Genomic DNA, 24,009 nt, shown 5'->3' on the forward strand with positions numbered 1-24,009 from the left:
TCAAAAAGCTGACATTTCAATTTATAAATTATGAATAAAATACTTGTATCTACCTTTGTTGTCTGATCATTTAGTTTTTCTATTTGCTTTGGTCCCAGTGTCTTCTGTTTTATGCAGTGTCTTCTTTCCAGTAGGCTTCCCTCTGCTCCCCACCCTCCCAGTCCCATCCATCTCTTGCTCCTTCCCTCTGCTCCCCACCCCTCCCAGTCCCATCCATCTCTTGCTCCTTCCCTCTGCTCCCCACCCTCCCAGTCCCATCCATCTCTTGCTCCTTCCCTCTGCTCCCCACCCCTCCCAGTCCCATCCATCTTCTGTTCCTTCCCTCTGCTCCCCACCCTCCCAGTCCCATCCATCTCTTGCTCCTTCCCTCTGCTCCCCACCCCTCCCAGTCCCATCCATCTTCTGTTCCTTCCCTCTGCTCACCATCCCTCCGTCCCATCCATCTTCTGCTCCTTCCCTCTGCTGTGCCTGACCTCTCCCAATCCCATCCATCTCCTGGTCCATCCCTCTGCTCCCCACCCCTCCCAGTCCCATCCATCTCTTGCTCCTTCCCTCTGCTCCCCACCCCTCCCAGTCCCAACCATCTCTTGCTCCTTCCCTCTGCTCCCCACCCCTCCCAGTACCATCCATCCATCTTCCCTCTGCTCCCCACCCCTCCCAGTTCCATCCATCTTCCTTCTACTGCCCCCCCCCCCCCCCGCGAGGTCCAAGATCATGAAGCCTTCACCTATGCGGGAACAGGAACTTGAAGAGAAGGCTTTGGGGCAGAGCCGAAGGCAGCGTGTACATCGCTACCGCTGCCAGAAACGCTGAAAAAGACTGCTGCCTGCGCCGGAGGGAGGGAGGAAGAGAGAGGGGTAGACGGACACGCTCCTCTCTGTCCGCTTGGCTTCCCTGCCCTCTCTGTCTGCGTCCCACCTTCCTCTGACATCAGAGGAAGGCGGGACGCAGCCAGAGAGGGCAGGGAAGCCAAGCGGATGGAGAGGAGCGCATGCCTGCATGTGTTTTTTTTTTTAACTAATGGCACGGCGGCGCCTCGTCGTCGTTTGGGGGGGCATTGCCCCCCCTCGCCCCCCCAGTCTACGCCTATGGCTGGAGACTAAATACCATGGGAACAAGTAAGCCATTCATGAACAACCTTGGGAGGCAACACTGTATCTACACCAGTTAGAACTAGTTCTATTCAGGAAGGAGAAACATCTGGACCTCTGACCTTCCTGGGCTGGTTTTTTTTGGACTCCTGATATGGGCAATAAAGATCCAAAGTCACAGCTGGAGAAGCTGTTCTTATCCTGTTTGTCATCAGACAGGTATTCCTGAGTTGCAAGAAGTACTTTGGTGGTGCTACAGTTCTCAGACCCACTGGACTCTGTGCATTATCAGGAATAATTAAGACCCCATCCTCTCTATAAAGACTGTTAGTCACATTACAGAGAAGATACCGCAGAAGTGATTACAAGTGCTACAGGCACAAGACAAGGAGATTTATGGTTGTGCCTTTGACCCCATACACTGGTGAACTCTGACCTTCCTGACCTACTTTTTAATATAATTGAATATATATATTCTTTCAACATTCCATCTCTCAAATACCTTTTCTTCACTTTATAGGTGAGTGAGAAGAATTCTACAAGCACAGCAGCAGTAAGATTCCCTTTACTGAAAATCTTGGTTAACTATTAGAATTCAACAATGTTATACAAGATGGGGAATAACATTCAAAAGCCCTTATACCATGGCCAGTGGCACTTATCTGGGTAGCAGCTCTTCCTTCTTGGCACATATTCATATATTTATACCTGTCAAGACTTCAGATTACTATCCTTGAATAACGGACACCAGTATAGATTATTGTGGGTACATTTGGCATTCATATACTGTAAGAATTACATTAACAAGTATGACCAATATACCAAAGGACAAACTGTTTCCTGACCTTTCTCATCGAGAAGAATGTTGTCTGGCTTCACATCCCTGAAAAAAAGAAACAAGAGAACAATAACATGTTTTCTTATTGTATTGTATTGTAACATTTATACGCCGCGCTTTCCCACTTATTAGCAGGTTCAATGCGGCTTACAAATAAAACAGGTTTACAAGAATACAAAATGGATAAAACAGTAGAATATAGTATATAAAAAGGTGGACAATAAAAAGTGGGTAAGTAAGATGGGTAAGGGAGGAAGAGGAGAGGGGTGTAATCTTCAGCAGTCCCATTACTGTAAACTACACTGATACTTTTGTAGTTGGGAACCTTGTAACTAATCTTTAAAGCTGCCCACAAAATATATGAGTAGTAGAACAGGAGTCAAATATTGCTCATACATTTCAAAATGCATATATTCATGTTTGATTTACTGGCTAATTTAAACACCCCCTCCCCTCATCTTCAAGCAATGCCTCTTTTTAGTCTAGTTGTAGTTCTATATATTGTCACTTTTCTCTCTAAGCTAAGCAGGAGTCCTTCACCTACAGTCCTGCCAGTGAGGGCAGTTGATTCACTATCACATTTTCAATAGTGAGGGTCAGGCAACCTCTGCAGGACTCCAGGGAACCTACCTGTCCCTATTGATTGAAAACATAATATTGACACACTGCCCCCCCCCCCCAACTGATAGCAATGCAGGTGGAGGACTCCTGCTCAGATTAGAAGGGAACAGTGGTAGAGAGCTGCACGGCTTCCATCCCCGTGGGAATCCTGCGGAACCCACGGGATTCCCGCGGGGACGGAGGCAGTATCTGCGGGGTTCCCGTGGGGATGGAAGCAGTTCTGCGGGGTTCCCGCAGGGATGGAGGCAGTTCCTGCGGGGTTCCCGCGGGGATGGAACCAGTTCTGTGGGCTTCCCGTGGAAGTGTAAGCTGCACCTGCACCAGCCTCTCATCTACCGAATACCAATTTATTTGAGTGCTGTCTTCTCCTCCTCCTACTCTTCTTCCTTGCTTTAACAGCATAAATGTGGAAAGTCTTCCATTAAGGAGGTGGTAGAGTCACAAATGATGACGGAATTCAAAAAGGCGTGCTAACCTTAAATGGCTGCATGTGTGTGGATATGTCAAGTGACACTTAGATGGCGACTCTGGCTGTGATGAACTAGAGCTGATACCTGGCAGACTTCTATGGTCTGTGTCTCATACATGGCAATCTGGTGTAGGATGGGCTAGAAAGGGCTCAGACAGCAACTTCAGTGGCTGGACATGAGGACAGTGCTGGACAGACTTTTATGGTCTGTGTCCCACAAATGAGAACATGAATAGGCTGGAGTGGGCTTCGATGGCAACTCCAGCAGTTGGAACATAAGGATGGGGCCAGATAGACTTCTGTGGTCTTTGTTCCAGAAACACGAAAGAAAGACCATAATCAAGTATATAATATCACACTCGTTGATTTAATGATGAATTGATCATGAGTGTGACTATTGGGCAGAGTGGATGGACCGTTCAGGTCTATTTGCTGTCACTTACTATGTTACTATTAATCCTCTTTGCTCCCAGGCTGGTGCACAGACCTCAGCTCTGACACAAGCACGACAATCAGATGTCACCTGACCTACTGGCGCGTGCATGTGGCGACCTCTCAGCACACACTGCCAGTGAATCAGAGACAAATCTTACATGTGCGCACCAGAGTGTTCCAAGTTCCAACTTCCGTTCCTTCCTTGCCTACAGTGCTGTGGCTCAAATCCAGAGAAAGACTGAGGGAGCTGACTGGAACTTTCTTTTATGTACTATTAAATTCTTACGGGGATGGGTTAAATTCTTGCGGGGACGGGTGGGGACGGGTTGAGATGGTTTAAATTTTTGCGGGGATGGGTGGGGATGGGTAAGATTCCAGTGGGGATGGGTAAGATTCCAGCAGGGGCGGGCGGGGATGGGTAAGATTTCTGTCCCCGTGCAACTCTCTAAACAGTGGTAACGATGTGCATTAACTTGAACGTACATAGGAAATGTCATTTGAAATGACATTTCCTATCTCATTTCATGTCAGTTTTAGCCTAAATGTTGCCTTTTCCCTATATCATAAAAATATCCATTATTGAAAAGTATTGCACACTTTTTCTGAAGAGTGAACTTTATTTATATCGCCCTCAAAATGAACAAATAAAACTAAAAAGAAAAACAAACTCCTATAAATGACACCAGAAGCTAAACAAAATGAACATTTTTGACTACACACCCCCAATGCATTGTGAAAACCCATACATACTTTAGCTCACCCATGGTAATCTAGGCACTTGACTAAACCTCTTCTGGGATATTTTGAGCTTCAGGAGGTGATATATCCCTTACCCCTATTCCTAAGAAATCTAAAGCTAGTCTGTCGGAAGTAAGTAATCATTGTCCAGAAGCATCTATTCCGTTATTCATAATGTAACCCTGGTCTCACCAAACAACATAGTCCGAGCACCAGCTACCCTTTCGCAGGTCAGCACTTGAGACCAGGACCACAAAAAAGAAAGATTTAGAAATTTCTCGCAATCACTGAGCTGAGTGCAGACTGGGGCCGGATAAAGATCCGGTAGGTCATAGGATATTGAGCCAGGGAATTTACTCTTTACTCTATTCATTTTTCTTTGATAGTTTCAGGCGTAAACAAACTTCACTCTCATGCAAAGAAAGACTCCAGTCCATGTTTTTATATGAAAACAAACAGTAACTTTACTGAAAATGCTAAAACAGGTAGTTCAAATCCTTCTGGGATGAAATAAGTCACCTTGGGCTCATTTTCAAAAGAGAAGAACGTCCATCTTTCGATATAAATCGTAAGATGGACGTCTTTCTCCCAGAGACGTCCAATTGGTATAATCAAAACCCGATTTTGGAAGTCTCCAACTGCAGTCCGTCGCAAGGACGTCCAAATTTCAAGGCGGCGTGTCGGAGGCATAGCAAAGGCGGGACTTGGGCATGTCTAACACATGGACGTCTTTGACCCAAAATGAAAAAAAACAAGGACGTCCCTGACGAGCACTTGGACATTTTCACCTGGACGTGTTTTTATTACAAATAAGGCACATAAAGGTGCCCAAAATGAACAGATGACCACCGGAGGGAATTGCGGATTACTTCCCGTTACTCCCCCAGTGGTCACTAACCCCCCTCCCACCCTCAAAAAACATATTTAAAACTATTTTGTGCCAGCTTCTATGCCAGCCTCAAATGCCATACTCAGGTCCATGACAGCAGTATGCAGGTCCCTGGAGCAGTTTTAGTGGGTACTGCAGTGCACTTCAGGCAGGCGGATCCAGGCCCATCCCCCCTACCTGTTACACTTGTGGTGGTAAATGTGAGCCCTCCAAAACCCAACACAAACCCACTGTACCCACATCTAGGTGCCCCCTTTCATCCGTAAGGGCAATGGTAGTGGTGTACAGCGGTGGGTAGTGGGTTTGGGGGGCTCAGCACACAAGGTGAGGGAGCTATGTTCCTGGGAGTATTGTATGAAGCCCACTGCAGTGCCCCCTAGGGTGCCCAATGCTGTCCTGGCATGTTAGGGGGACCAGTGCACTACAAATGCTGGCTCCTCCCATGTCCAAATGGCTTGCATTTGGATGTTTTTGACATGGACGTCTTTGATTTTGAAAATTGCCGAAAGTCAGAAATGTCCATGTCTAGGAACGTTAAATTTAAGGATTTGGATGTCTCTGATGGTATTTTCGAAATGAAAGATGGACGTCCATCTTTTTTCGAAAGTACAGGTTTCCACGCCCCTGGATTTCGCCATTTTGCAAGGACATCCAAATCGCAACTTGGACGTTTCTTTCGAAAATGCCCCTCCATGTAATCCAACTTGATATCTTTGTACAAATAAATCACAAGCCAACTTAGGGATATTGTGTAAATCCACTAGACCAATTTGTAGACCCTACAGTATGTACATATTTACAGATTCTCCTGTCCATACCCCATCTTTTCTGGACAAAACAATATAAGGCTGGGCCTGCAGCACTGATGCAGCATGCAAATCTTCTCTGTGGATCAGACCTCCCTGTCCGTCCACTCTCTCCCCAAAAGTGTACCTCTCTGGGCTACTACTTTGGGCTCCAACAGGCTCTTTCCTGTTCTTGCTCCCAGGCTGGGTTCCCCTGCTCAAGGGAATGGGAATGACAGATACGCTTGCCAGAGGAAGGGTTAGACTGGAGCTACAGTAGCTAACAGATAGTGATCATTTAACAGAATCAGCAACCTCAACATGCACCTGGGATGTACTCTGTGAATTGCAAGACAGTATTATTGCATCCACATATCACATATGTCAGCAATTATTTGGCAAGACTATCCCATGCATATTGATTGTGGATGTCATTAAAACTAGAATAGCTGTGTACGTCTCGACTAGGTTGAGAACTGCTACCTTATGGTCAAGAAGGCAGTAGGTAGGGAGACATACTTTTCATACCTTCGAAAGAGTCAAGTCAGAGATACAGTAGACAGTGAATAGAGTTTCTCTTTTGCTCCTGCTCTCTTTATAGGTACATATAAGCCAAATAAGCATGTATTACTGATCACCCAGTCATAAGAGCTCAGGGTTTGGGTGTTATGGTCCCATTCCATAGGTCATTCATTTCCTTTGATCTTAAATCGCTACTTTGATCACTTCACCTCCTAGGTTCCCATCCCTTTCCTAAGTGGAGGTTCTTATCCTTCTAACTACAAGCATTCATTGCTCAGATCTGTTCATATTGAACTTTGGGTGCCATTTATTGAATCCCCCCCTGTATGTGCAAAGGTTTACACACAAATACTCCAAGCAATTTTATAAATGACTACTTCCGTACTCTTACCCACAGAAATGCCATTTAAAATTACCTCTATGTTATTTGACTATTCAGTTCATTGGAATTTTTTCAAATAATAGGATGCTTAGCCTCAGATACTGCACTGCATTCCATTTTACAATGAGCCCGCTAGGGACAGGGAAAGTATCCAAATGTAAATCACTTTGGTTGTGCCACATAGAAAGACACTGAGGCCATTACTGAGACTGTTGGAGATAGACTGGCTAACTCCTGCAGTCACTGGCGAACCCGGAAATTCAATGCTGGGGCTGTATCCAGCCACTAGCATTGAACTTACAGCTTTCTTTGGGCCTCTACAAATATAGCCAGTTAAGCCGATATTTGTCAGCTCACCGGCTAAGCATAGTGGCCAAAGATAGACCTGCTATTTACGTAGGTCCATCTGGCTGCTAAACTCTACCAGTCAGCTAATGAAAATCAGTGGTAATCAGCTATGTCACATGACATAGGCACTGACCGGGATAGTCAGTGGGAGATAGCCAATTATTAAACTGCTGAATATCGACAGATAGCCAGCTTGAGGGTATTTAACCAGCCAGGTAGCGTTTTCTCTGTTTTTCATTTGAATGTCTTTTTTTTTTCAAAAATGGTCCCAAAAAAATGTGCAAAGCACAAAAACTTGTTCAAAATTGTATTTTTGAAAAAAAGATACCTTCTTTCCTATTTGGATTTTGGACATTTTGTGCAAAACGTCCAAAGTCGGACTTAGACATCATATCGAAAATGCCCCTGCATGTAACTTTGTAAGTTTAAGTGATTTGAAAATGTGCCTCTATGTAGCTTTGTAAAGTCTATGAAAATGAGAACCCACGTCTCCTGCATCTCTGCAGAGTCCAGAGGAGGCTCCGCAGAGTGCAAAAAATACCTCCCCATTCTTCTTGCCCACAGAACACTCTAGCTGTTTTCCTTAAAGAAGAATTAATTGAAAATGAATAATTCTGAAGAAAAGTAAGGGTAATGTAATTTTTAATTACACAAGCTTTTTTCTTATACAGTAAAATCAAACCAAATATCTTTAAAATGCAAATTATTAGCACTGTAGCTATTTAGTTATTCAGTATTGTGCTTGATGAGTCATCATGCACCTAATATCACTTTCTAGTAATAAGCTATCAAAGCATACATTGAGACTGCTTCTCAGTAAACTACACTATTTTAATATGGATTCCCCTATATGCTCTCTCTCCCTTCCCCCTGCTCCACCAACATCTCTCCTGCCCTTCCCCCTGCCCCATCTCTGTGGCTTCTCCCCAGTGCTGTGAGGGTGGCTGGCAGAGGCAGCCCTGAAAACTGGCTGTCTCCAGCCGAAGGGGCCTTTCCTCTGTTGCGTCCTGCCCATAGGAAATTGCATCAGAAAGGCAGGACGTGGCAGAGGAAAGGCCCCACTGGCCGAAGACAGCCACATTTCAGGGCTGCCTCTGTCTCTGCCAGCTACCTGCTGCAGCACCAGGGAGATGCCATATAGATAGGTGGAGGATGGAGCGATGTCAGGCCGGTCGTGGAAGAGGAAGGTAGGAGGAGGAGGAGGAGAGAGAGAGGGGAAGGTAGGGATGAAAGACTTGCAGCTGGGAGCAGCTTCATGTTGCCTCTACCATTGGGCAACCCTGGGCAATTTGCCGAGCTCATTCAATGGTAGCTAAAGCCCTGAATATATCGTAGAGACATAGCTATCAACTTGGGCTACCATTAAGATGTAGTTATCACTAACCACATCTCACTGCACAAAATGTGGCTTGTGCTAAAAAAGCACGACTTTAGTGGAAATATAAAACATCTTAGGGGTGTAGTTATCAACATGGACTACCGTTAAGGGAGAAATTTATTAACATGGGCTACCGTTAAGACAGATTAATTTGCAGTTAACTTGGGTTATTGGCAACTATAAAATGGGACCTGTGCTAAAATAGGATAAGTTTGTGGTAAAATAACATGTCTTAATGGTAGCCCATGTTGTTAACTATGCCTCTCAGCCTCATAAAAAGTGGATAACGTCAAGGAAAGGTTTGAGTCATGGGGACAAAGTTAGTTGCACAAAACTGGTTTTCGGCATTAGCCCCAAGATTCTATATAGCGCGCTTAGAGATCCACACTGAAATCGAAGCAAATTCTATAACAATACGTGTAACTTAACAAGCTAATAAGTGCTGATAACAGCACTTAACAAGCAATAATGAGCACTAATTGGCACTGATTAAAATTTACACTTACAACTCGCTAACTTATAATGCACGCAAGCAAAAAGGGGCGTGGTTATGGGCGATTTGTGGGCATTCTGAAATTTATGCATAGATATAGAATATAACCTAATGCACCTAAATCTACATGCCAGGATTCATGCCACGTTTTCGTTGGTGTAAATGGATGCACATAGTTTTTTAGGTGTTGAGATACCAACTAAGCATATTCTATAATTGGCGCCTAAATCTTGGTGCGATTATAGAATGCGCTTAGTCAGCACTGATTTCAGTGTCATTCTTTTAGGTGCAATATACAGAATCTCCCCCTGGGCGCATAACAAACACCTAACATTAGATAAATGCATAGTAGGCAGCAAACGTCATTGCCAAAGTTCTGAAAGCTTCAGAGCTTAGTTTCAGCTGAAAATAAGTTTTCACTTTTTTTTTCCTTCATTCCTTTTTTATTAGAAAAAAAATAACAGTTCAATACAATAAAATTGGCCTTTTTCACTTATTTCATTTTCTTGCCGTATTAAGTCAATGTTACTCAGCACATGCTAATGTTAGCACGCTAGCTGAATAGTGCATCCAAACCTGTTTCTTGCTCAGGGAATGCCATCTCTAAAATAAATAAATAAATCCCAATAAATAACTAAAATAAATAAATAAAAATAAATGAATCAAATAAATAAAATGAATAAATGAATACCACATGGTTACCATGCACAAATAACAATACTAATACACTTTATCACATCCTGCATTAGGTCATTGTTCCCGCATTAATGGTGCGTTAGCACTTAACAAAATTTAGTAAAAGGGGCTTCTCAGTTTTTTTGACTCTCTCCTATCTCTACATCATGAACTACTCAAATAAGATATTAGGAAATGTGGATACTACCTGTGTATAATGTGTTGACTTCGTAAATAATCAAGAGCTAGGGCCATTTCACAAACATAAAGCTTCACCATATCCTCTGTAAACTGTACATTTTGTTGAAGATGATACCGAATATCTCCACCTAGGAGTAAATCTACTACCATAAACATGTCTTCTTCATCCTGGAATGAATACCTGGAAAAAGTAAACAAATGGTAAACAAATCCATATTATATTATGATCACATTTTACCAAAGTATACTAACATTTTGCTTGCTAATAACCAAAATTAAAATGCGGTAACTTCAAAGTCTCTACGCTAATTGATGGGGCATGATCAACATCATCCCCTACAGTTAATGCAGAGACAATGAACTTTTTTCTTTCTTTATAGTGATTTATTAAAATAAAATACATAATACAAAATAAATAATACTCAATGGTCATTTATCCACTCCATCCCGACAATGTAAATGCTCAGATCTACAGGGCAAAAGACCATGTGTAAATGATAAGAGCTTAAAATTTACTTGTGTAATTACGGGCCCATCCCTGTTCTGCCCATATGAATTCCTACCTGCAAAGTATGTGTGTCATTGCATCTAGGTGTTCTTAGGTGGAAACTGCTCATTTATTTATGTATGTATATATATGTATCTATATGCATCTGGAACCTAAATCTAGGTAGCGCCTTATAGAATTTAACTCAGTAGTGTATAAACTTGAAAATACAAGGGGCCCGATATTCAGACCACTGGAGGGAGCCTGGATAACTCCCACAGTCGGCGATTCGCCCAGATTTTCAATGTCGGGACATGTCTGGTGACCAGCATTGAATATCCGGATGTTTTTTTGAATGGTTTAAATTTAATCAGCCAAGCTGATATTCAGCACTGGCTGGTTACGTTTAAACCTGTCAACGATATTCCTATTATTCTGGCAGCCCACCAAACCTAGCTGGAGATGTGCTGAATATTAGCGGATAGCCAGTTATGTCGTGCCATATACGTAATTGGTTATCTGCTAAGCAGTAACCGGCAATATTTAGCAGGAGATAACCAGCAATCTCCCACTGAATATTGCCGGATAGCCAGATAAATGGTTTTAAATATCAGGGAGAATGTACTTTCCTTTTACCATTTTTCTTCTTTACCTGTTGCTTGCTTTGCTTCTTGCTCCCTCCCTGTGTTTTCTAATTTTCACTTGACTATGTTTTGTTTCTTGATACTGATTTTGCTAGGTTTATGTTATTTTTTTTCTTTTACAGACATGATGTATTGCTGTATAAATGGTTCTCAAACTGTGGCTGTTTTTGTACATTGTAAAAGAATAAATTTTAAAAAAAATACAATCTACATTATGTTCTAATGCCATGCAAAATACCTCCGTAACGGGAGCTAAATGCTATAATGAGAAAGGACAATTTTCAGACAGATAACTTAGGTGCATATATTCCAATTCATTCACAAATATGCAATTAAAAAACTGTCCTCACAGATAAAGATTATATGTTAAGCCACGTAAACCATTATTCTTCTAATTCTATGAACTTGTGTGTACAACTTTACACTTAGGTTTCCTTTTACTAAGCTGCGGTAAGAACTATCATGTGCTTATTGCAGCTTGAAAGGGCTTATTACAGGGCAGCTAAGGCATCCCGCAGTAAGTTTCAAATATGCACACGGTACCCATGCACCATAAAATATTTTTTAATTTTTTGCCCTAGGGGGCATATCTGGGGGCATTGCCGTGCACTAACTTCTTGGTGCAGGATTAGCATGCGAGTCCTTATACCATGGCCATTAACAAAAATTAACTATCTACTGTGCACTAGATAGAACGCACTATCTACTGCGTTCTATCTACAACAGTCGATACAGGTGATAATGAAAGCATGAATAAGAGTGTGAAATGAGGAATGGTCCAGATATAGCTGGACCATTCCTCATTTAACATTCTTATTCATGCTTTCGTTATCACCTGCATCGACTATTATAACTCTGTTTACTGTGGAATTCCCTCCTATCTTCTTCACCGCCTTCAGACTCTCCATAACTCAGCTGCACATTTCACCTCTTTTTATTCAATTACACTGGATACCAGTCCATTATAGATGTTGGTTTAAAATCTTATGTCTTGCTCAAAGGGCTTTGCATCTGGATTCTCCTTCTTACCTTGCTTCTGCCACTCTTCCTTATACTCTGGCACAGTTGTTACGATCTTTGGATTCTCATTGCCTGGTTCTTCCTTCACCCACATGTGCACACTAAGAGGTCACTCGACATTCAGCCTATTTTTTTCTTGCCCCCTCCCTCTGGAATAATTTGACTCCCCACCTGCGAGCAGAGTAGTCATTTTCTAGATTTAAGACCCTTTTTAAAGAACATTTTATTGAATTGGCTTTCGGTTGTTTATTACTTATGGTTGCAGATGGATCTGGCATTTCTGCAACACTTTCATAGTCAGTAGTGAAAATTAGGACTAGGCTGTACTCTTGGTGTGAATGTGGTTTGACTATTTTGCTCTATCCTATAAATTATGGTGTTCTTTTCTATTGATTATGATTTTAGGGCCCTGTTTACTAAGGAATGTTATAGGCATGCTAACATTTTTAACGTGCATTAACCATGTACGTGCCTATAATATCCCTATGGGCACCTACATGGTTAGCACACTCGCTAAGTGTAGGTGCGCTAAAAACTCTAACGCACCTTAGTAAACAGGGCCCTTAGTTTGTAAACCACAGAGACCTGTAATAAAATTAATGGGTTATCAAGAGCTAAATAAACATAAACAAAAACATAACTATAAAGGTGTGTGTGTGAATTTTTCAGCGTGCTACTGAAAAGGAGGCATGGCCATGGGGCAGATCGGGGCATTCACTACAGATGCAAACAGTATTAGAGAATACGGGAGATCCATGCCTATTTAGACACAAGGATTTACATTAGGGTTCAGTTGGTGCAAATCTTTGCATCCAATTTTGGATGTGGATTTCAGGGCTAAGCACTATTCTATAAACGGTGCCCAATTTGGAATACCTTTTATAGAATAACACTCAGTGCTTATTTTTTCATCATCTAAATATGGGCACCATTTATTTGTTTTCAAAACATAAAAATGTCCAAAAAATGAAAGATATATGCATTTCTCACAGGAAAATGTCTAATGTGTATAATCAAACAAAAAAATATGTCCAAGTCTACTAGTCACCGTAAAGAAGCCATTCCCAGAGGGGGCATGACGTGGGCAGTGTTAAGTGATGAACGTTTTTTTGCCAATAATGGATAGCAAAATGATTTCCTGGGGTGGAAAGAAAAACATCCAAAATCAGACCTGCTTTAAAAGCGTCTAGAGTAAATCTAAATCTGTCTTTAGACCCATGTGCGATTTTGCTGAGTTTGAGAGTGGAGAGATGGAGGAGGTTGTTTGTGAGAAATAGTGGAGAATTGCTGAGTGCTTTGCTACCTGTGTGTGTTTGCCCTAGTCTGAACTTTTTGACCTTCACATTTCCTGCCTTGTTTCCTCTGTGTCTCACCTCCTCAACTCCTTGCCCACACCTGCTAGCCCCCTCTAGCTAAACCCATCCCTTCCTCTGTATCTTGCCCCCTTCCCTCACCAGACCTTCACAGTTCCCAAACCCCCACACCTCCCTACCTGCTTGTCCTGTGTCTATCATTTTTACTCTGTTTGTCCACTCCCAATTTCTCTCTGTACTCTGTGCTGTGGCTCTGTGTGCCATCACTGTTTGCCGGTGGTGGAAGAATGAGTGCTTAGTGCTACAGTTGTGTGTGTCTGGACTGTTTGTTGGTGGTGGAAGAGTGAGTGTTTTGGGCAGCTGGTGTGTGTCTTATGTCTGTGTGCTAGGGCAGGTTCTGGTTCTGGGTCTCACAAGGTGCAGTAGGTGGAGGTGTGCACAGTGGTGTTCTGTGGTCAGTGGGTTGCACCTGTGGTGGTGGTGGGACACATCAATCATGGATGCACTGAATGCTTTGGTGGCTCACGTCTAGTTCTTTCTTTCATTATGGATTTGCTTAGGTTTTTTTTCCGATAAACATTTATTTCACCATTTGAATGTCATATCAAAAATGCCTCTCATGGTGTTCTCTAAGCTTTTTTTTTTTTTAAATTTTTTATTTATAACCATTTAAACTTTTACAAGCGAAAAAACAACTTGCCGGAAATACAGAGAAAGTAATATATAGGAATTATTTCAATCAGGTAATTCTATTCTCTTCCTTAGACCACTAAATAGGGAGAGTGAAACAAGACAAGGAGATCAATTAAACAGTAAACAGAAAAAAAAGTGGTATTAACCTGATTATCCCCAGATATTACTCGTCTAATTCATTATTCCACATTGATCATCTGGTTGGCTTCTTCAAGGCCAATACGGTGTATAGTCAAATCATTTCATTGAAAACATACTTATTGTCCAATATTAGTTAGAAATAATACATCTGATTACATTCTTTCTCTTTTAAAAACCAGAAGTTATTTAACAATACATATACAGTCTCTAATTCAACCCACTGATTAAAGTAATCCCAGTTTTCACAGGCTTCACTCCTTTTAAAGTAATAATTGAGGAAATATTTCTGAGGAAAACTTTAGGAGTCATACCCGGAACTCTGGGAAAAACAATAATCTCGATATTAATCATCTATAATAATATTCATTTTAATATTCAAAGTTTCTGGTCTATTATCATTTTCAAAATCATATCCACTTCTTGCTCATGTAGAATCATTTGTTATATCAATTTTTCACTCTCAAAGGGTTCAGTTAAATTGTCCATGTAACTCTCTAATAAAATTATATCTGAAACAAAATTATTTACTGCCACCGTTAGGTCCCGAAGCGCCTTCCAGGTGGTATTAAATGTAACCTCCACGGGAGCCAAAAACTCCAAGTTGATTTCTCTTAGGTGTTTAGCAGTGGATCCGCCGATTTGGGTTCTGCTGTAAACATCCTCCGTTTCAGTATACGCCTCTAACTCACTCCTCCACTCCTTTGGACATGGTGGTTGAATAATTCGGGAGCGATGGAGTTGATTTTTCCAGGTCCAAGAGCGTCGACGGCGCTCCTTCGCCAGCGCTAATCAAAGGACTCGCCAACCGTTTCATCTGTGGGCAGTTCGTCGCGCAGCAGTCCCGCACTTGCTGCTCAGGGGACAAAACACTGGCCATCGGCGGCTGACCGCCAGTTTTCCCCTTCCTCTCAGTTAAGGTAACTGCAATTGCAGAGAGGAAATTTACGTAAAGAATACAAAACTTCAGAGGGCAACTGGGCCGTTGGGCATACGAACTTCAGGTCGCCATCTTACCACTCTCCCAGTTTGGGACACTCTGTCTGGTTTCTCCTCAGAGGTCTGTCTGATATGGGTAACCCTTCAGCATAGCCCTCTGAGTCATTGAAACACAGAAGCTCCTCCACCACTACAAGGTGGTGTCCCTTCGGAGGGGTAAGCTTTTATATATATATATACCACCTCCAAGCCCTAAATCTATTGAAGCTGTGCTATGTATTGTGCAATATCAGTAAACAGGCCCCACTGGCAATAATGAGACCAAAATGATAAAGTGGATGGAATTCCTCTCATATGAGAAAAGGCTAAAGAGGCTAGGGCTCTTCAGCTTGGAAAAGAGATGGCTAAGGGGAGATCTGATTGAGGTCTGCAAAATCTTGAGTGGTGTAGAACGGGTAAAAGTGAATCGATTCTTTACTCTTTCAAAAAGTACAAAGGACTAGGTGACACTCAAAGAAAAGAATAGAATAGAATATTTATTTATATACTACCTTTATCCAAGACGGAAAATACAAAAGATATACATAATAAAATCACAAACAAAGGCAAATTCACACAGTGAAATAACCATATGCAGCAACAAAGTCTCAGCTTAAAATGAGGTCCCAAAAAACAGTCAAACGATCTGCAAGATCCAAAACAGCAGAAAAAAGAGCAGACCACATAAAATGATATTTTTTCCAAGTCATCAAAACAGCAAACAATTTCCTTTAATTGCCCAACATGGCCATGTCTCGCCCTATAAAGGCTACATTAGGGGCTAAACAAATAACCAGCAGGAGCAGTCCAGTGTTTTCCCTTCCTGGTTACTGCAATACAGCACTAGGCAGCCTGTATGCCAGGTTGCTGTGGCTGCTGCAACTGCTGTTTGTAAAAGCAAAACTCTTGCTGGTTTCTAGTGCTGTATTGCAGTACCAAGACAGTGTGCGTTAAGTGCCATGTGGCCCATAGGTATAAAATAGGATGTCTGTTAGGGGCCCTTTTACTAAGGCATGCCGAAAATGGCCTGTGCTACTATAGGTGCGTGTATTGGATGCATGCTGGCCCATTTTTCAGCGTGCCTGCAAAAAAGGCCTTTTTTTTTGTGGCTGAAAATGGATGTGTGGCAAAATTAAAATGAATGCACATCCATTTAGGGCCTGAGACCTTACCGCCACCCATTGACTTAGCGGTAAGGTCTCAAGCGTTGACCGGGTGGTAATCGTCAGCGCACATACACTGCAGATTACGGCCCGGTTAGCGCCAAGTGGCAGAAAATAGAAAATATTTTCTGCCGCGCATTTTGGATACGCATCAAAAATAGAATTACCGCCCGGGCGGTAGTTCTAATTTGACGCACGTTGGACATGCGTAGACCCCTACGTACCTTAGTAAAAGGGCCCCTTAGTTAGTCACTACATCAGATTTCCAAAATAATATGATTTAACACTGAACCATTCAGCTTGTATTAAGTAATTGCTGAAACTGTCTCTGCCTCTTCTGTATGGAAATATAATTTGTGTCATATCATCCTCACTTAGAAAGCATGCTATCAGCCGTTTAGCCATTATTTCTTTTATGGGCAGAGAACCTGATCAATCTTATCTAATACAAACTGTCTGCTCCTAAATATAGGAGACCTTACCCTCATCTAACGTCCATGCTATCCATCCACTTACTTATTTTGGCACACAATCAATAATATGCTTGTAAAATGTGTGATGCAGAGTATTTAATTATGTGATGAGAATGTATGTCATCATTTTAATGAGTTGTTGTAGCAGAACATGCTGCCAAGGTCCAAGAGGCTATACACAGAGTCTTGTAAAAAGTGTAAACTGCAAAATAGATCCACTTGATATTTTCAAATGATGTGGATGGGCAGACTGGTTAGGCCATATGGCCTTTATCTGCTATAATTTGCTGTGTTTCTGTAAACAGCATACATTATTCTTTCATAAAACTGGGAAAAATGTTAATTTACTAATAGCATCAATGTATATTCATTCTATAGAATATTTATCTTTAAATAAATAAAATACATTTAATCAGAGACTGGATATAAAGAGAAAACCTTGGTCTTGCCTTAATATCTGAAACCTGGTTACATTCCAATGATGACACATTATTACTTGAAATTTGTCCTCCAAGGTAAGATCATAAGAACATAAGTGTTGCCATACTGGGACAGACCGAAGGCCCATCAAGGCCAGTATCCTGTTTCCAACAGTGGACAATCCAGGTTATAAGTATCTGTCTGGCAAGATCCCAAACAGTAAAATAGATTTTATGCTGCTTGTCCTAGAATTAAGTAGTGGATTTTCCCTAAGTCAATATTAATAATGGCTTATGGACTTTTCTTTTAGGAAATTATCCAAACCTTTTTTAAACACTGAGAAGCTAAGGGGCCCTTTTCCTAAGCTGGTGTAAAAAGGTCCTTACGTTAGCAGCATAAGTACATAAGTATATTAGTATTGCCATACTGGGACAGACCAAAGGTCCATCAAGCCCAGCATTCTGTTTCCAACAGTGGCCAATCCAGGTCACAAAAACCTGCCACACATAGAAGCCTTTTTTACCGCAGTGGGTAAAAAGGCTGAAAAAAGAAAGGGCCATACAGTAGGATTTCACTTACCACATGGCAATGCAGGAGAGGGCACTTACCAACACCCACTGAAGTGGTGGTAAGGGCTCCTGCGCTAACTCGGCAGTAACCGGGTTACGCATGGTACTGTCTGATTACTGCTGGGTTAGTGCCAGCAAAAATATTTTTCAAATTTTTCCACTAGCGCTAGAAATGTTGCACCTCGGGGTGGAACTACCACCGGTGCCCGAATTGGGCCAGCAGTAGCTCCAGATTGGCAAGCAGGAAGCCCATGGTGAGCTTACCGCTGCATACTAAAAGGGCCCCTAACTGCTTTTTCCACATTCTCTGGCAACAAATTCCAGAATTTAATTACACATTGAGTGAAGAAATATTTTCTCTGACTTGTTTTAAATTTACTACTTAGTAGCTTCACTGCATGCCCCCTAGTCCTAGTATTTTTCGAAGGAGTAAACAAGTGATTCACATCTACCTATTCCACATCACTCAGTATTTTATAGACCTCTATCTTATCTCTCCTCAGTTGTGTCTTCTCCAAGCTGAAGAGCCCTAGCAGCTTTAGCCTTTCCTCATAGGGAAATTGTCCTATTCTCTTTATCATTTTTGTCACCCTTCTCTGTAACGTTTCTAATTCCACTGTATCTTTTTTGAAATGCAGTGACCAAAATTGCACACAGTATTTGAGGTGCGGTCGCACCATGGAGCAACACAAAGACATGATAACATCCTTATTTTTTTTTTCCATTTCTTTCCTAATAATTCCTAACATTCTGTTTGCTTTCTTAGCCACTGTTGCACACTGAGCAAAGGGTTTCAACGTATCACCAACAATGAGACTTAGATCCTTTTCCTGGGTGGTGATTCCTATTGTGGAACCTTGCATCACGTAGATATATTTTGGGTTTCTCTTTCCCAAATGCTCACATTAAACATCATCTGCCATTTGGATGCCAGTCTCCCAGTCTCTTAAGGTGCTCTTGCAATTTTTCACAATCCTCTTGTAATTTAACAAATTTGAATAATTTTGTGTCATTAGTAAATTTAATTACCTCACTAGTTATTCCCATCTCCAGATCATTAATAAATACGTAAAAAAAAAAAAGCAGCAGACCCCTGGAGAACCTCCACTATTTACTCTTCTCCATTAAGAACATTGACCATTTAACCCTATCTTTTAACCAGTTTTTAATCCACAATAAGATTGGCTCACCTTTATCTATATGTTTATTCATCCCTTTAAAGAAATGTAATAGACTGGTGAGGCAAGATTTCTCTTGACTAAATCCATGCTGTCTTTGTCTCATTAATCCATGTTTATGTATATGCTCTGTAATTTTGTTCTTTATACTAATCTCTACCATTTTGTCCAGCATTGACATCAGGCTCACCGGTCTATAATTTTCCAGATCACTTCTTAAAAACCGACATTACTTTGGCCACCACCAATCATCCAGTACCATGCTTGATTTTAAAGATAAATTACATAGCTCTGCAATTTCATTTTTCAATTCTATCAGTACTCTGGGATGTATACCATCCAGTCCAGGTGATTTGCTACTCAATTTGTCAAATTGCTCCTTTACATCTTCCAGGTTTGCAGAGGTTTTTTCAGTTTCTCTTACTCATCAGCATTGAATACCATTTCAGGCACTGATATCTCTCCCACATCTTCTTTGGTGCATCCATAGCTTGACCATCCACTTGCTGATGCTAAACAGTACCCCTTTTTGATATTGGTAAATAATACAATTTAATATAGGGGTAAGGGTTTTTTCTGGGTTTCCCCCCTCAAAATCTTCAATGTATATATTGAAGCAAATTTAGGAAAATTAATAATTCATAATCTAGGGATTTTAGTATCATTTTCTGATGTTTCTTTCTTTCTTCAGGTCAGTGATGTCCTTAACAAATACTACATTCAAGTAAATCATAGACTGAGTTTTAGTTTTACAAGGGAAGCAAAGAACAAACGTAGCTCCCAATGCCACTACCCTAGTTTTTAAAGCCACAAAACCCCCCAATTTTCCTTTGAGTTTGAGTGTTCCGTGGAACATTAGGAAAGACCTGAGTTTTAGCTCTAATTCTCTCTATGGTAGATTTAACCTCAGTTATCCTCCCTTGAACAATATTTAGGTAAATTCATCATCTTCTTGAACTTAAACTCCAGCACCTTAATCTAAAAGGCTAATGGGTTGATATTCAAAGTGATTTAACCAGTTGGGAATGGCTCCTGGCTGTTTAATTGCCTTTTCAGGGCTAACTGATCATTTTCAGTGGCACTTAACCAGTTAATGCCGCTGAAAATGTCCAGTTAGTAACTAACTGAAAACCGTCTATTTTGGGGGAGTTCTGGGGGCAGGTTGGCACTTGGCCGGTAAAGTGCCAATATTCAGTGCTTAACCAGCCAAGGCACCCACATAAATAGGACCGCATAAAAGCCAGTCCTATCTTTATGCAGTGTCCAATAACTGGCTCTGGAACCCCAGAAATTCAATGCCGAAGCCTGGACATGGCTCGGCATTGAATTTCTGGACATAATGCCGGTGGCAGTCTGCCGGCTAAATATCAGACCTGAAGGCTTTGCCCAAACCCAAAATTGGTTTCCATATGGATGCTAGAGTGAAATTTAGGTGGTCCAAAGTAAACTTAGTGGCAGTGAGAAAATCCATTGAAGATAAACCTACAGCAACAGCAGTCTCCCTTCTCTCAGTTAACATGATCCTTCCTCCTGTGGAAAGGCAGAAAGGGGTCACTTGCAAAGTTACTCAGCTCCAAATGCCACTCATTTCATCAACTCCAATGTCTTGGTTCACCATCTTCTCTTCCAACTCTAACTCTATCTGTTTGAACCTTCATCGTAATTCAACAGCTACTGAGTGACACCACAGTCAGGGTTGCCAAAGAAGACTTTGGATGTGATGGAGGAAAGGGCATTCGCTGCTGAGGGCTCCATGATGAATCACTCCTGAGGAACAACACCTGGCTGCTAAGCCCCAGTGTTAAAACTGCTAGCACCAGAGGACTCCTGAGACTAAGACCATATCAAATAGGAATCCATAATCCCCTGAGGTTTGCAAGCCTTTGAGAGGAAGACCATTTACCTACTCTTCCTTTTGTCTATAATCTTCATGAAAGAAAACAGTGGTCGGGAGCATGCAATGCAGAAACCACATTCTTTAATCCCCCCAAATGCGAGTATCTTTATGAGTTCAAGGTGTTCTGCATGTTTTTTACATGCAGGTCCATTTGTAAAACTACTCTGAACGTTAGCGTATGAGCCTGTGGCTGTAACTACTTTAATATCCAAATCAAACAAGAAATTGCAATTGGTAACCATATCCTCCTTATGCAATTTGACTTGTCCAGCGCCTTTGACATGTTTCATCACACCATCCTAACTAAACATTTGGACAAACTTGGGATAGGTGGCAATATCATTAACTGGATAAAAAGCTTCATCACTACAAGATCCTACCAAATCAAAGGGCCTACAAACATGTCATCCCCATGGCTATCGGAATGCGGAGTGCCACAGGGATCTCCATTTTCTCCGATTCTGTTTAACCTTATGATGATCCTTCTGGCCAGATTACTAGCCAAATATGGCCTTAATCCCTTTATTTATGCTGATGACATCACCATATTCATCCCTTTTAAATCCAACCTATCTGAAATCTCCAATAAAAGAAACACAGGCTTGACCACTCTAACCTCTTGGGCCGATGCTTTCAAGATGAAATTAAATAAAGATAAAACGCAGTGTTTAGTCATCTCATGTCAACACTCTTAGCACCCCAGAGGTCAAACTTCCCATATCAGACAAATTGAAAATCCTTGGAGTAACGATTGATAGCCATTTATCATTCGAAAACCATGCTAAATTAATCAACAAAAAAATGTTCAACATGATGTGGATTTTGAAACGAGTGAAATCGTATCTTCCCTTGGATACCTTCCAGATCCTAGTACAATCCACTGTACTCACACATGCAGATTACTGCAACAGTGTTTTTTTAGGTTGTAAGTCCCTAATTTTGAAAAAGCTCCAGACTACCCAAAACACGGCAGCCAGACTTATTTTCGGCAGGTCAAGATTTGAGAGCGCAACACCTCTCCGAGAGAAGCTTCACTGGCTCCCCATCAAATGCGCTACCAAGATCCATCCGAACAATCAACGACCTTTTGCCCTTCAGAAAAGCATTGAAAACCCATCTCTTCAAGAAAGCCTACCCTAATGATTCAACATAACTAAAGCCTGCCCACATGATTCTTACCGACGACTGTTTATACACTGACCATGTCTCCTATTATCCTATTACTATCCCTTATCTGTTCCTTCCATCTTTCTTACGCCTACCTCCTAACGCTTAATTCCTTACGACTTTGTTATTCTTTATATTGTTATGATGTAAGCCGCATTGAGCCTGCCATGTGTGGGAAAGTGCGGGGTACAAATGTAATAAATAAATAAATAAATAAACTATATGAAATGCAACTGGCTAGGTTGTCCCTGAGGACTCACTTGAGAACCACTGTTTTGGAAAATGTTATAGTTACAGTGTATAGTTAAAGACTGAATTGTAAACCAAGTACAACAGTAAGAAAATGTTAGATTCAAGTTAGGATAGTGTTGGCGGAAAGGAGAGCACCAACAGTCACCCTCATGCAGAGCATTTTGTTCTTTGGTGAGAAAGTACTGTTTTTGTCTCTATAATAAACCCAGCACATGCTGGCAGCTATTGAATACAATCCTGACACCAGCACATAATTTCTGGGAAGATTATTTTAGTATATTTGTGACAGGCATACTTTAGTGAGTTCCTCTGAGAAAACAGAGCAGTGTTGTATGATTCTGTTGAGTTTAAATATTGCTGAGTCTCAGTTTATTCATTTTATATTGATATTCAGAACCAAAACTGGATTATTAGTATAGATACAAAGGGTTTTACATTTTTTTACATTTAGGAATAATTTAATCAGATTTGTGTTGCAATTTCACCATTAAATTATCAAAAACTGTAATGTGATTAAGGGCCCTGTTTACCAAGCAGTGCAAACTAGCGTTTTTAGTGCACGCTAAACATTAGCGCGCTAAATGCTAAAGACACCCATAGGAATATATGGGTGTCTCTAGCATTTAGTGCGTGCTAATTTTAGGCACGTGCTAAAAATGCTAGTGCATCTTAGTAAACAGGGTCCTAAATGACAAAACAGCATTTATACTGTAGCAATGCATATGATTAATTACATATATGTACTAGAATATTAAACATGAATCAAGAATCTCGCTACAGGTAATATATGGCATTTTATAGTGTCCAACTGGTTAACATTGCAGATCTTATGGATTAATTTGCGTGTTCCTGTACATATTTTCAAAAACTGGAACAGAAATAATACCCTCTCCCCAACCCCACCCCTGGGAACATCTTAGCTTGGAGTAATTTTGCACATATATGAGAAGCCCAAATTTATAAAAGCCTACTTCTACAGGTAAAGCACTGCACTAGTGGAGGGTAATTTTATATAGACAGGTAGTTGTGAAATGTGCACCAGGAAATAGGGTATTTTCTAAAATACCACCAGAATTGAGCACGGCGCAATCTGCATATCTCAATTCCAATGTCTATGTTCTATATACAATGTATTAATGTGCTGGCATTTTATAAATTGTGTAGCTGGTGGAGGATGGCCCAGGTCTTAAGGACTTGTTGGAACAACCTGAAGTGAGATCAATAGAGCTACCTACTGTACTCATTGCAGGCCATTATTGTGCTGAATTCCTGGTCTTTTGCTCAGGGTTCAATGTACACATCAATGCTAGGGTTGTCCACCCATGTATATGCCTCAGTTACTTTGCATTCCTATCTGTTTTACAACTGCAGGTAGAGTACACAAATTTAGGAGCATAAATTTAGGAGCTCAGCATTTTCTGAATATTCAGCCCATCATCTTTCTACAGTTCTGAACTCAAAATTACTATTGATTTTCAGCTTTGCAGATTAAAAATGATATGATAGTGAAAAGGGTATATATAAAAGTTAGACACCCTTCTAATGGATTCATTACTACTTGTGCTTTAAAATTGTTAAATAAGGCATAAAAGTAGTACCCTGTATATAAGTACCAAGTTGTGAACAACTTATGGGGGCTGCCGCTTGTGTGATGGTTTTTTTGGCAGACTATTAGCAGGGTTGTTTTTATTGCTTCCCACGGTCATCTTTAACCCACAGCTAAGGCTGGGTACTCATTTACTTACTGAAAGT

At 41.2% G+C, this 24,009-nt stretch overlaps 1 protein-coding gene across 2 annotated transcripts in view; it reads right to left on the minus strand.

Moving 5' to 3' along the window:
• STK32C (serine/threonine kinase 32C) overlaps nt 1-24,009 on the minus strand; it is a 534,408-nt gene that overhangs the window by 22,510 nt on the left and 487,889 nt on the right. For both annotated transcript variants that reach the window (XM_030202984.1, XM_030202985.1), the window contains exons 4-5: nt 9,873-10,046; nt 1,937-1,974 (exon numbers count right to left, since the gene is read on the minus strand). In XM_030202984.1, coding sequence (XP_030058844.1) covers nt 1,937-1,974; nt 9,873-10,046 — 212 coding nt within the window. The remainder of the gene's footprint in view (nt 1-1,936; nt 1,975-9,872; nt 10,047-24,009) is intronic.

This window comes from Microcaecilia unicolor, chromosome 5 (genome assembly GCF_901765095.1).
Source record: "Microcaecilia unicolor chromosome 5, aMicUni1.1, whole genome shotgun sequence".
Taxonomy (NCBI): domain Eukaryota; kingdom Metazoa; phylum Chordata; class Amphibia; order Gymnophiona; family Siphonopidae; genus Microcaecilia; species Microcaecilia unicolor.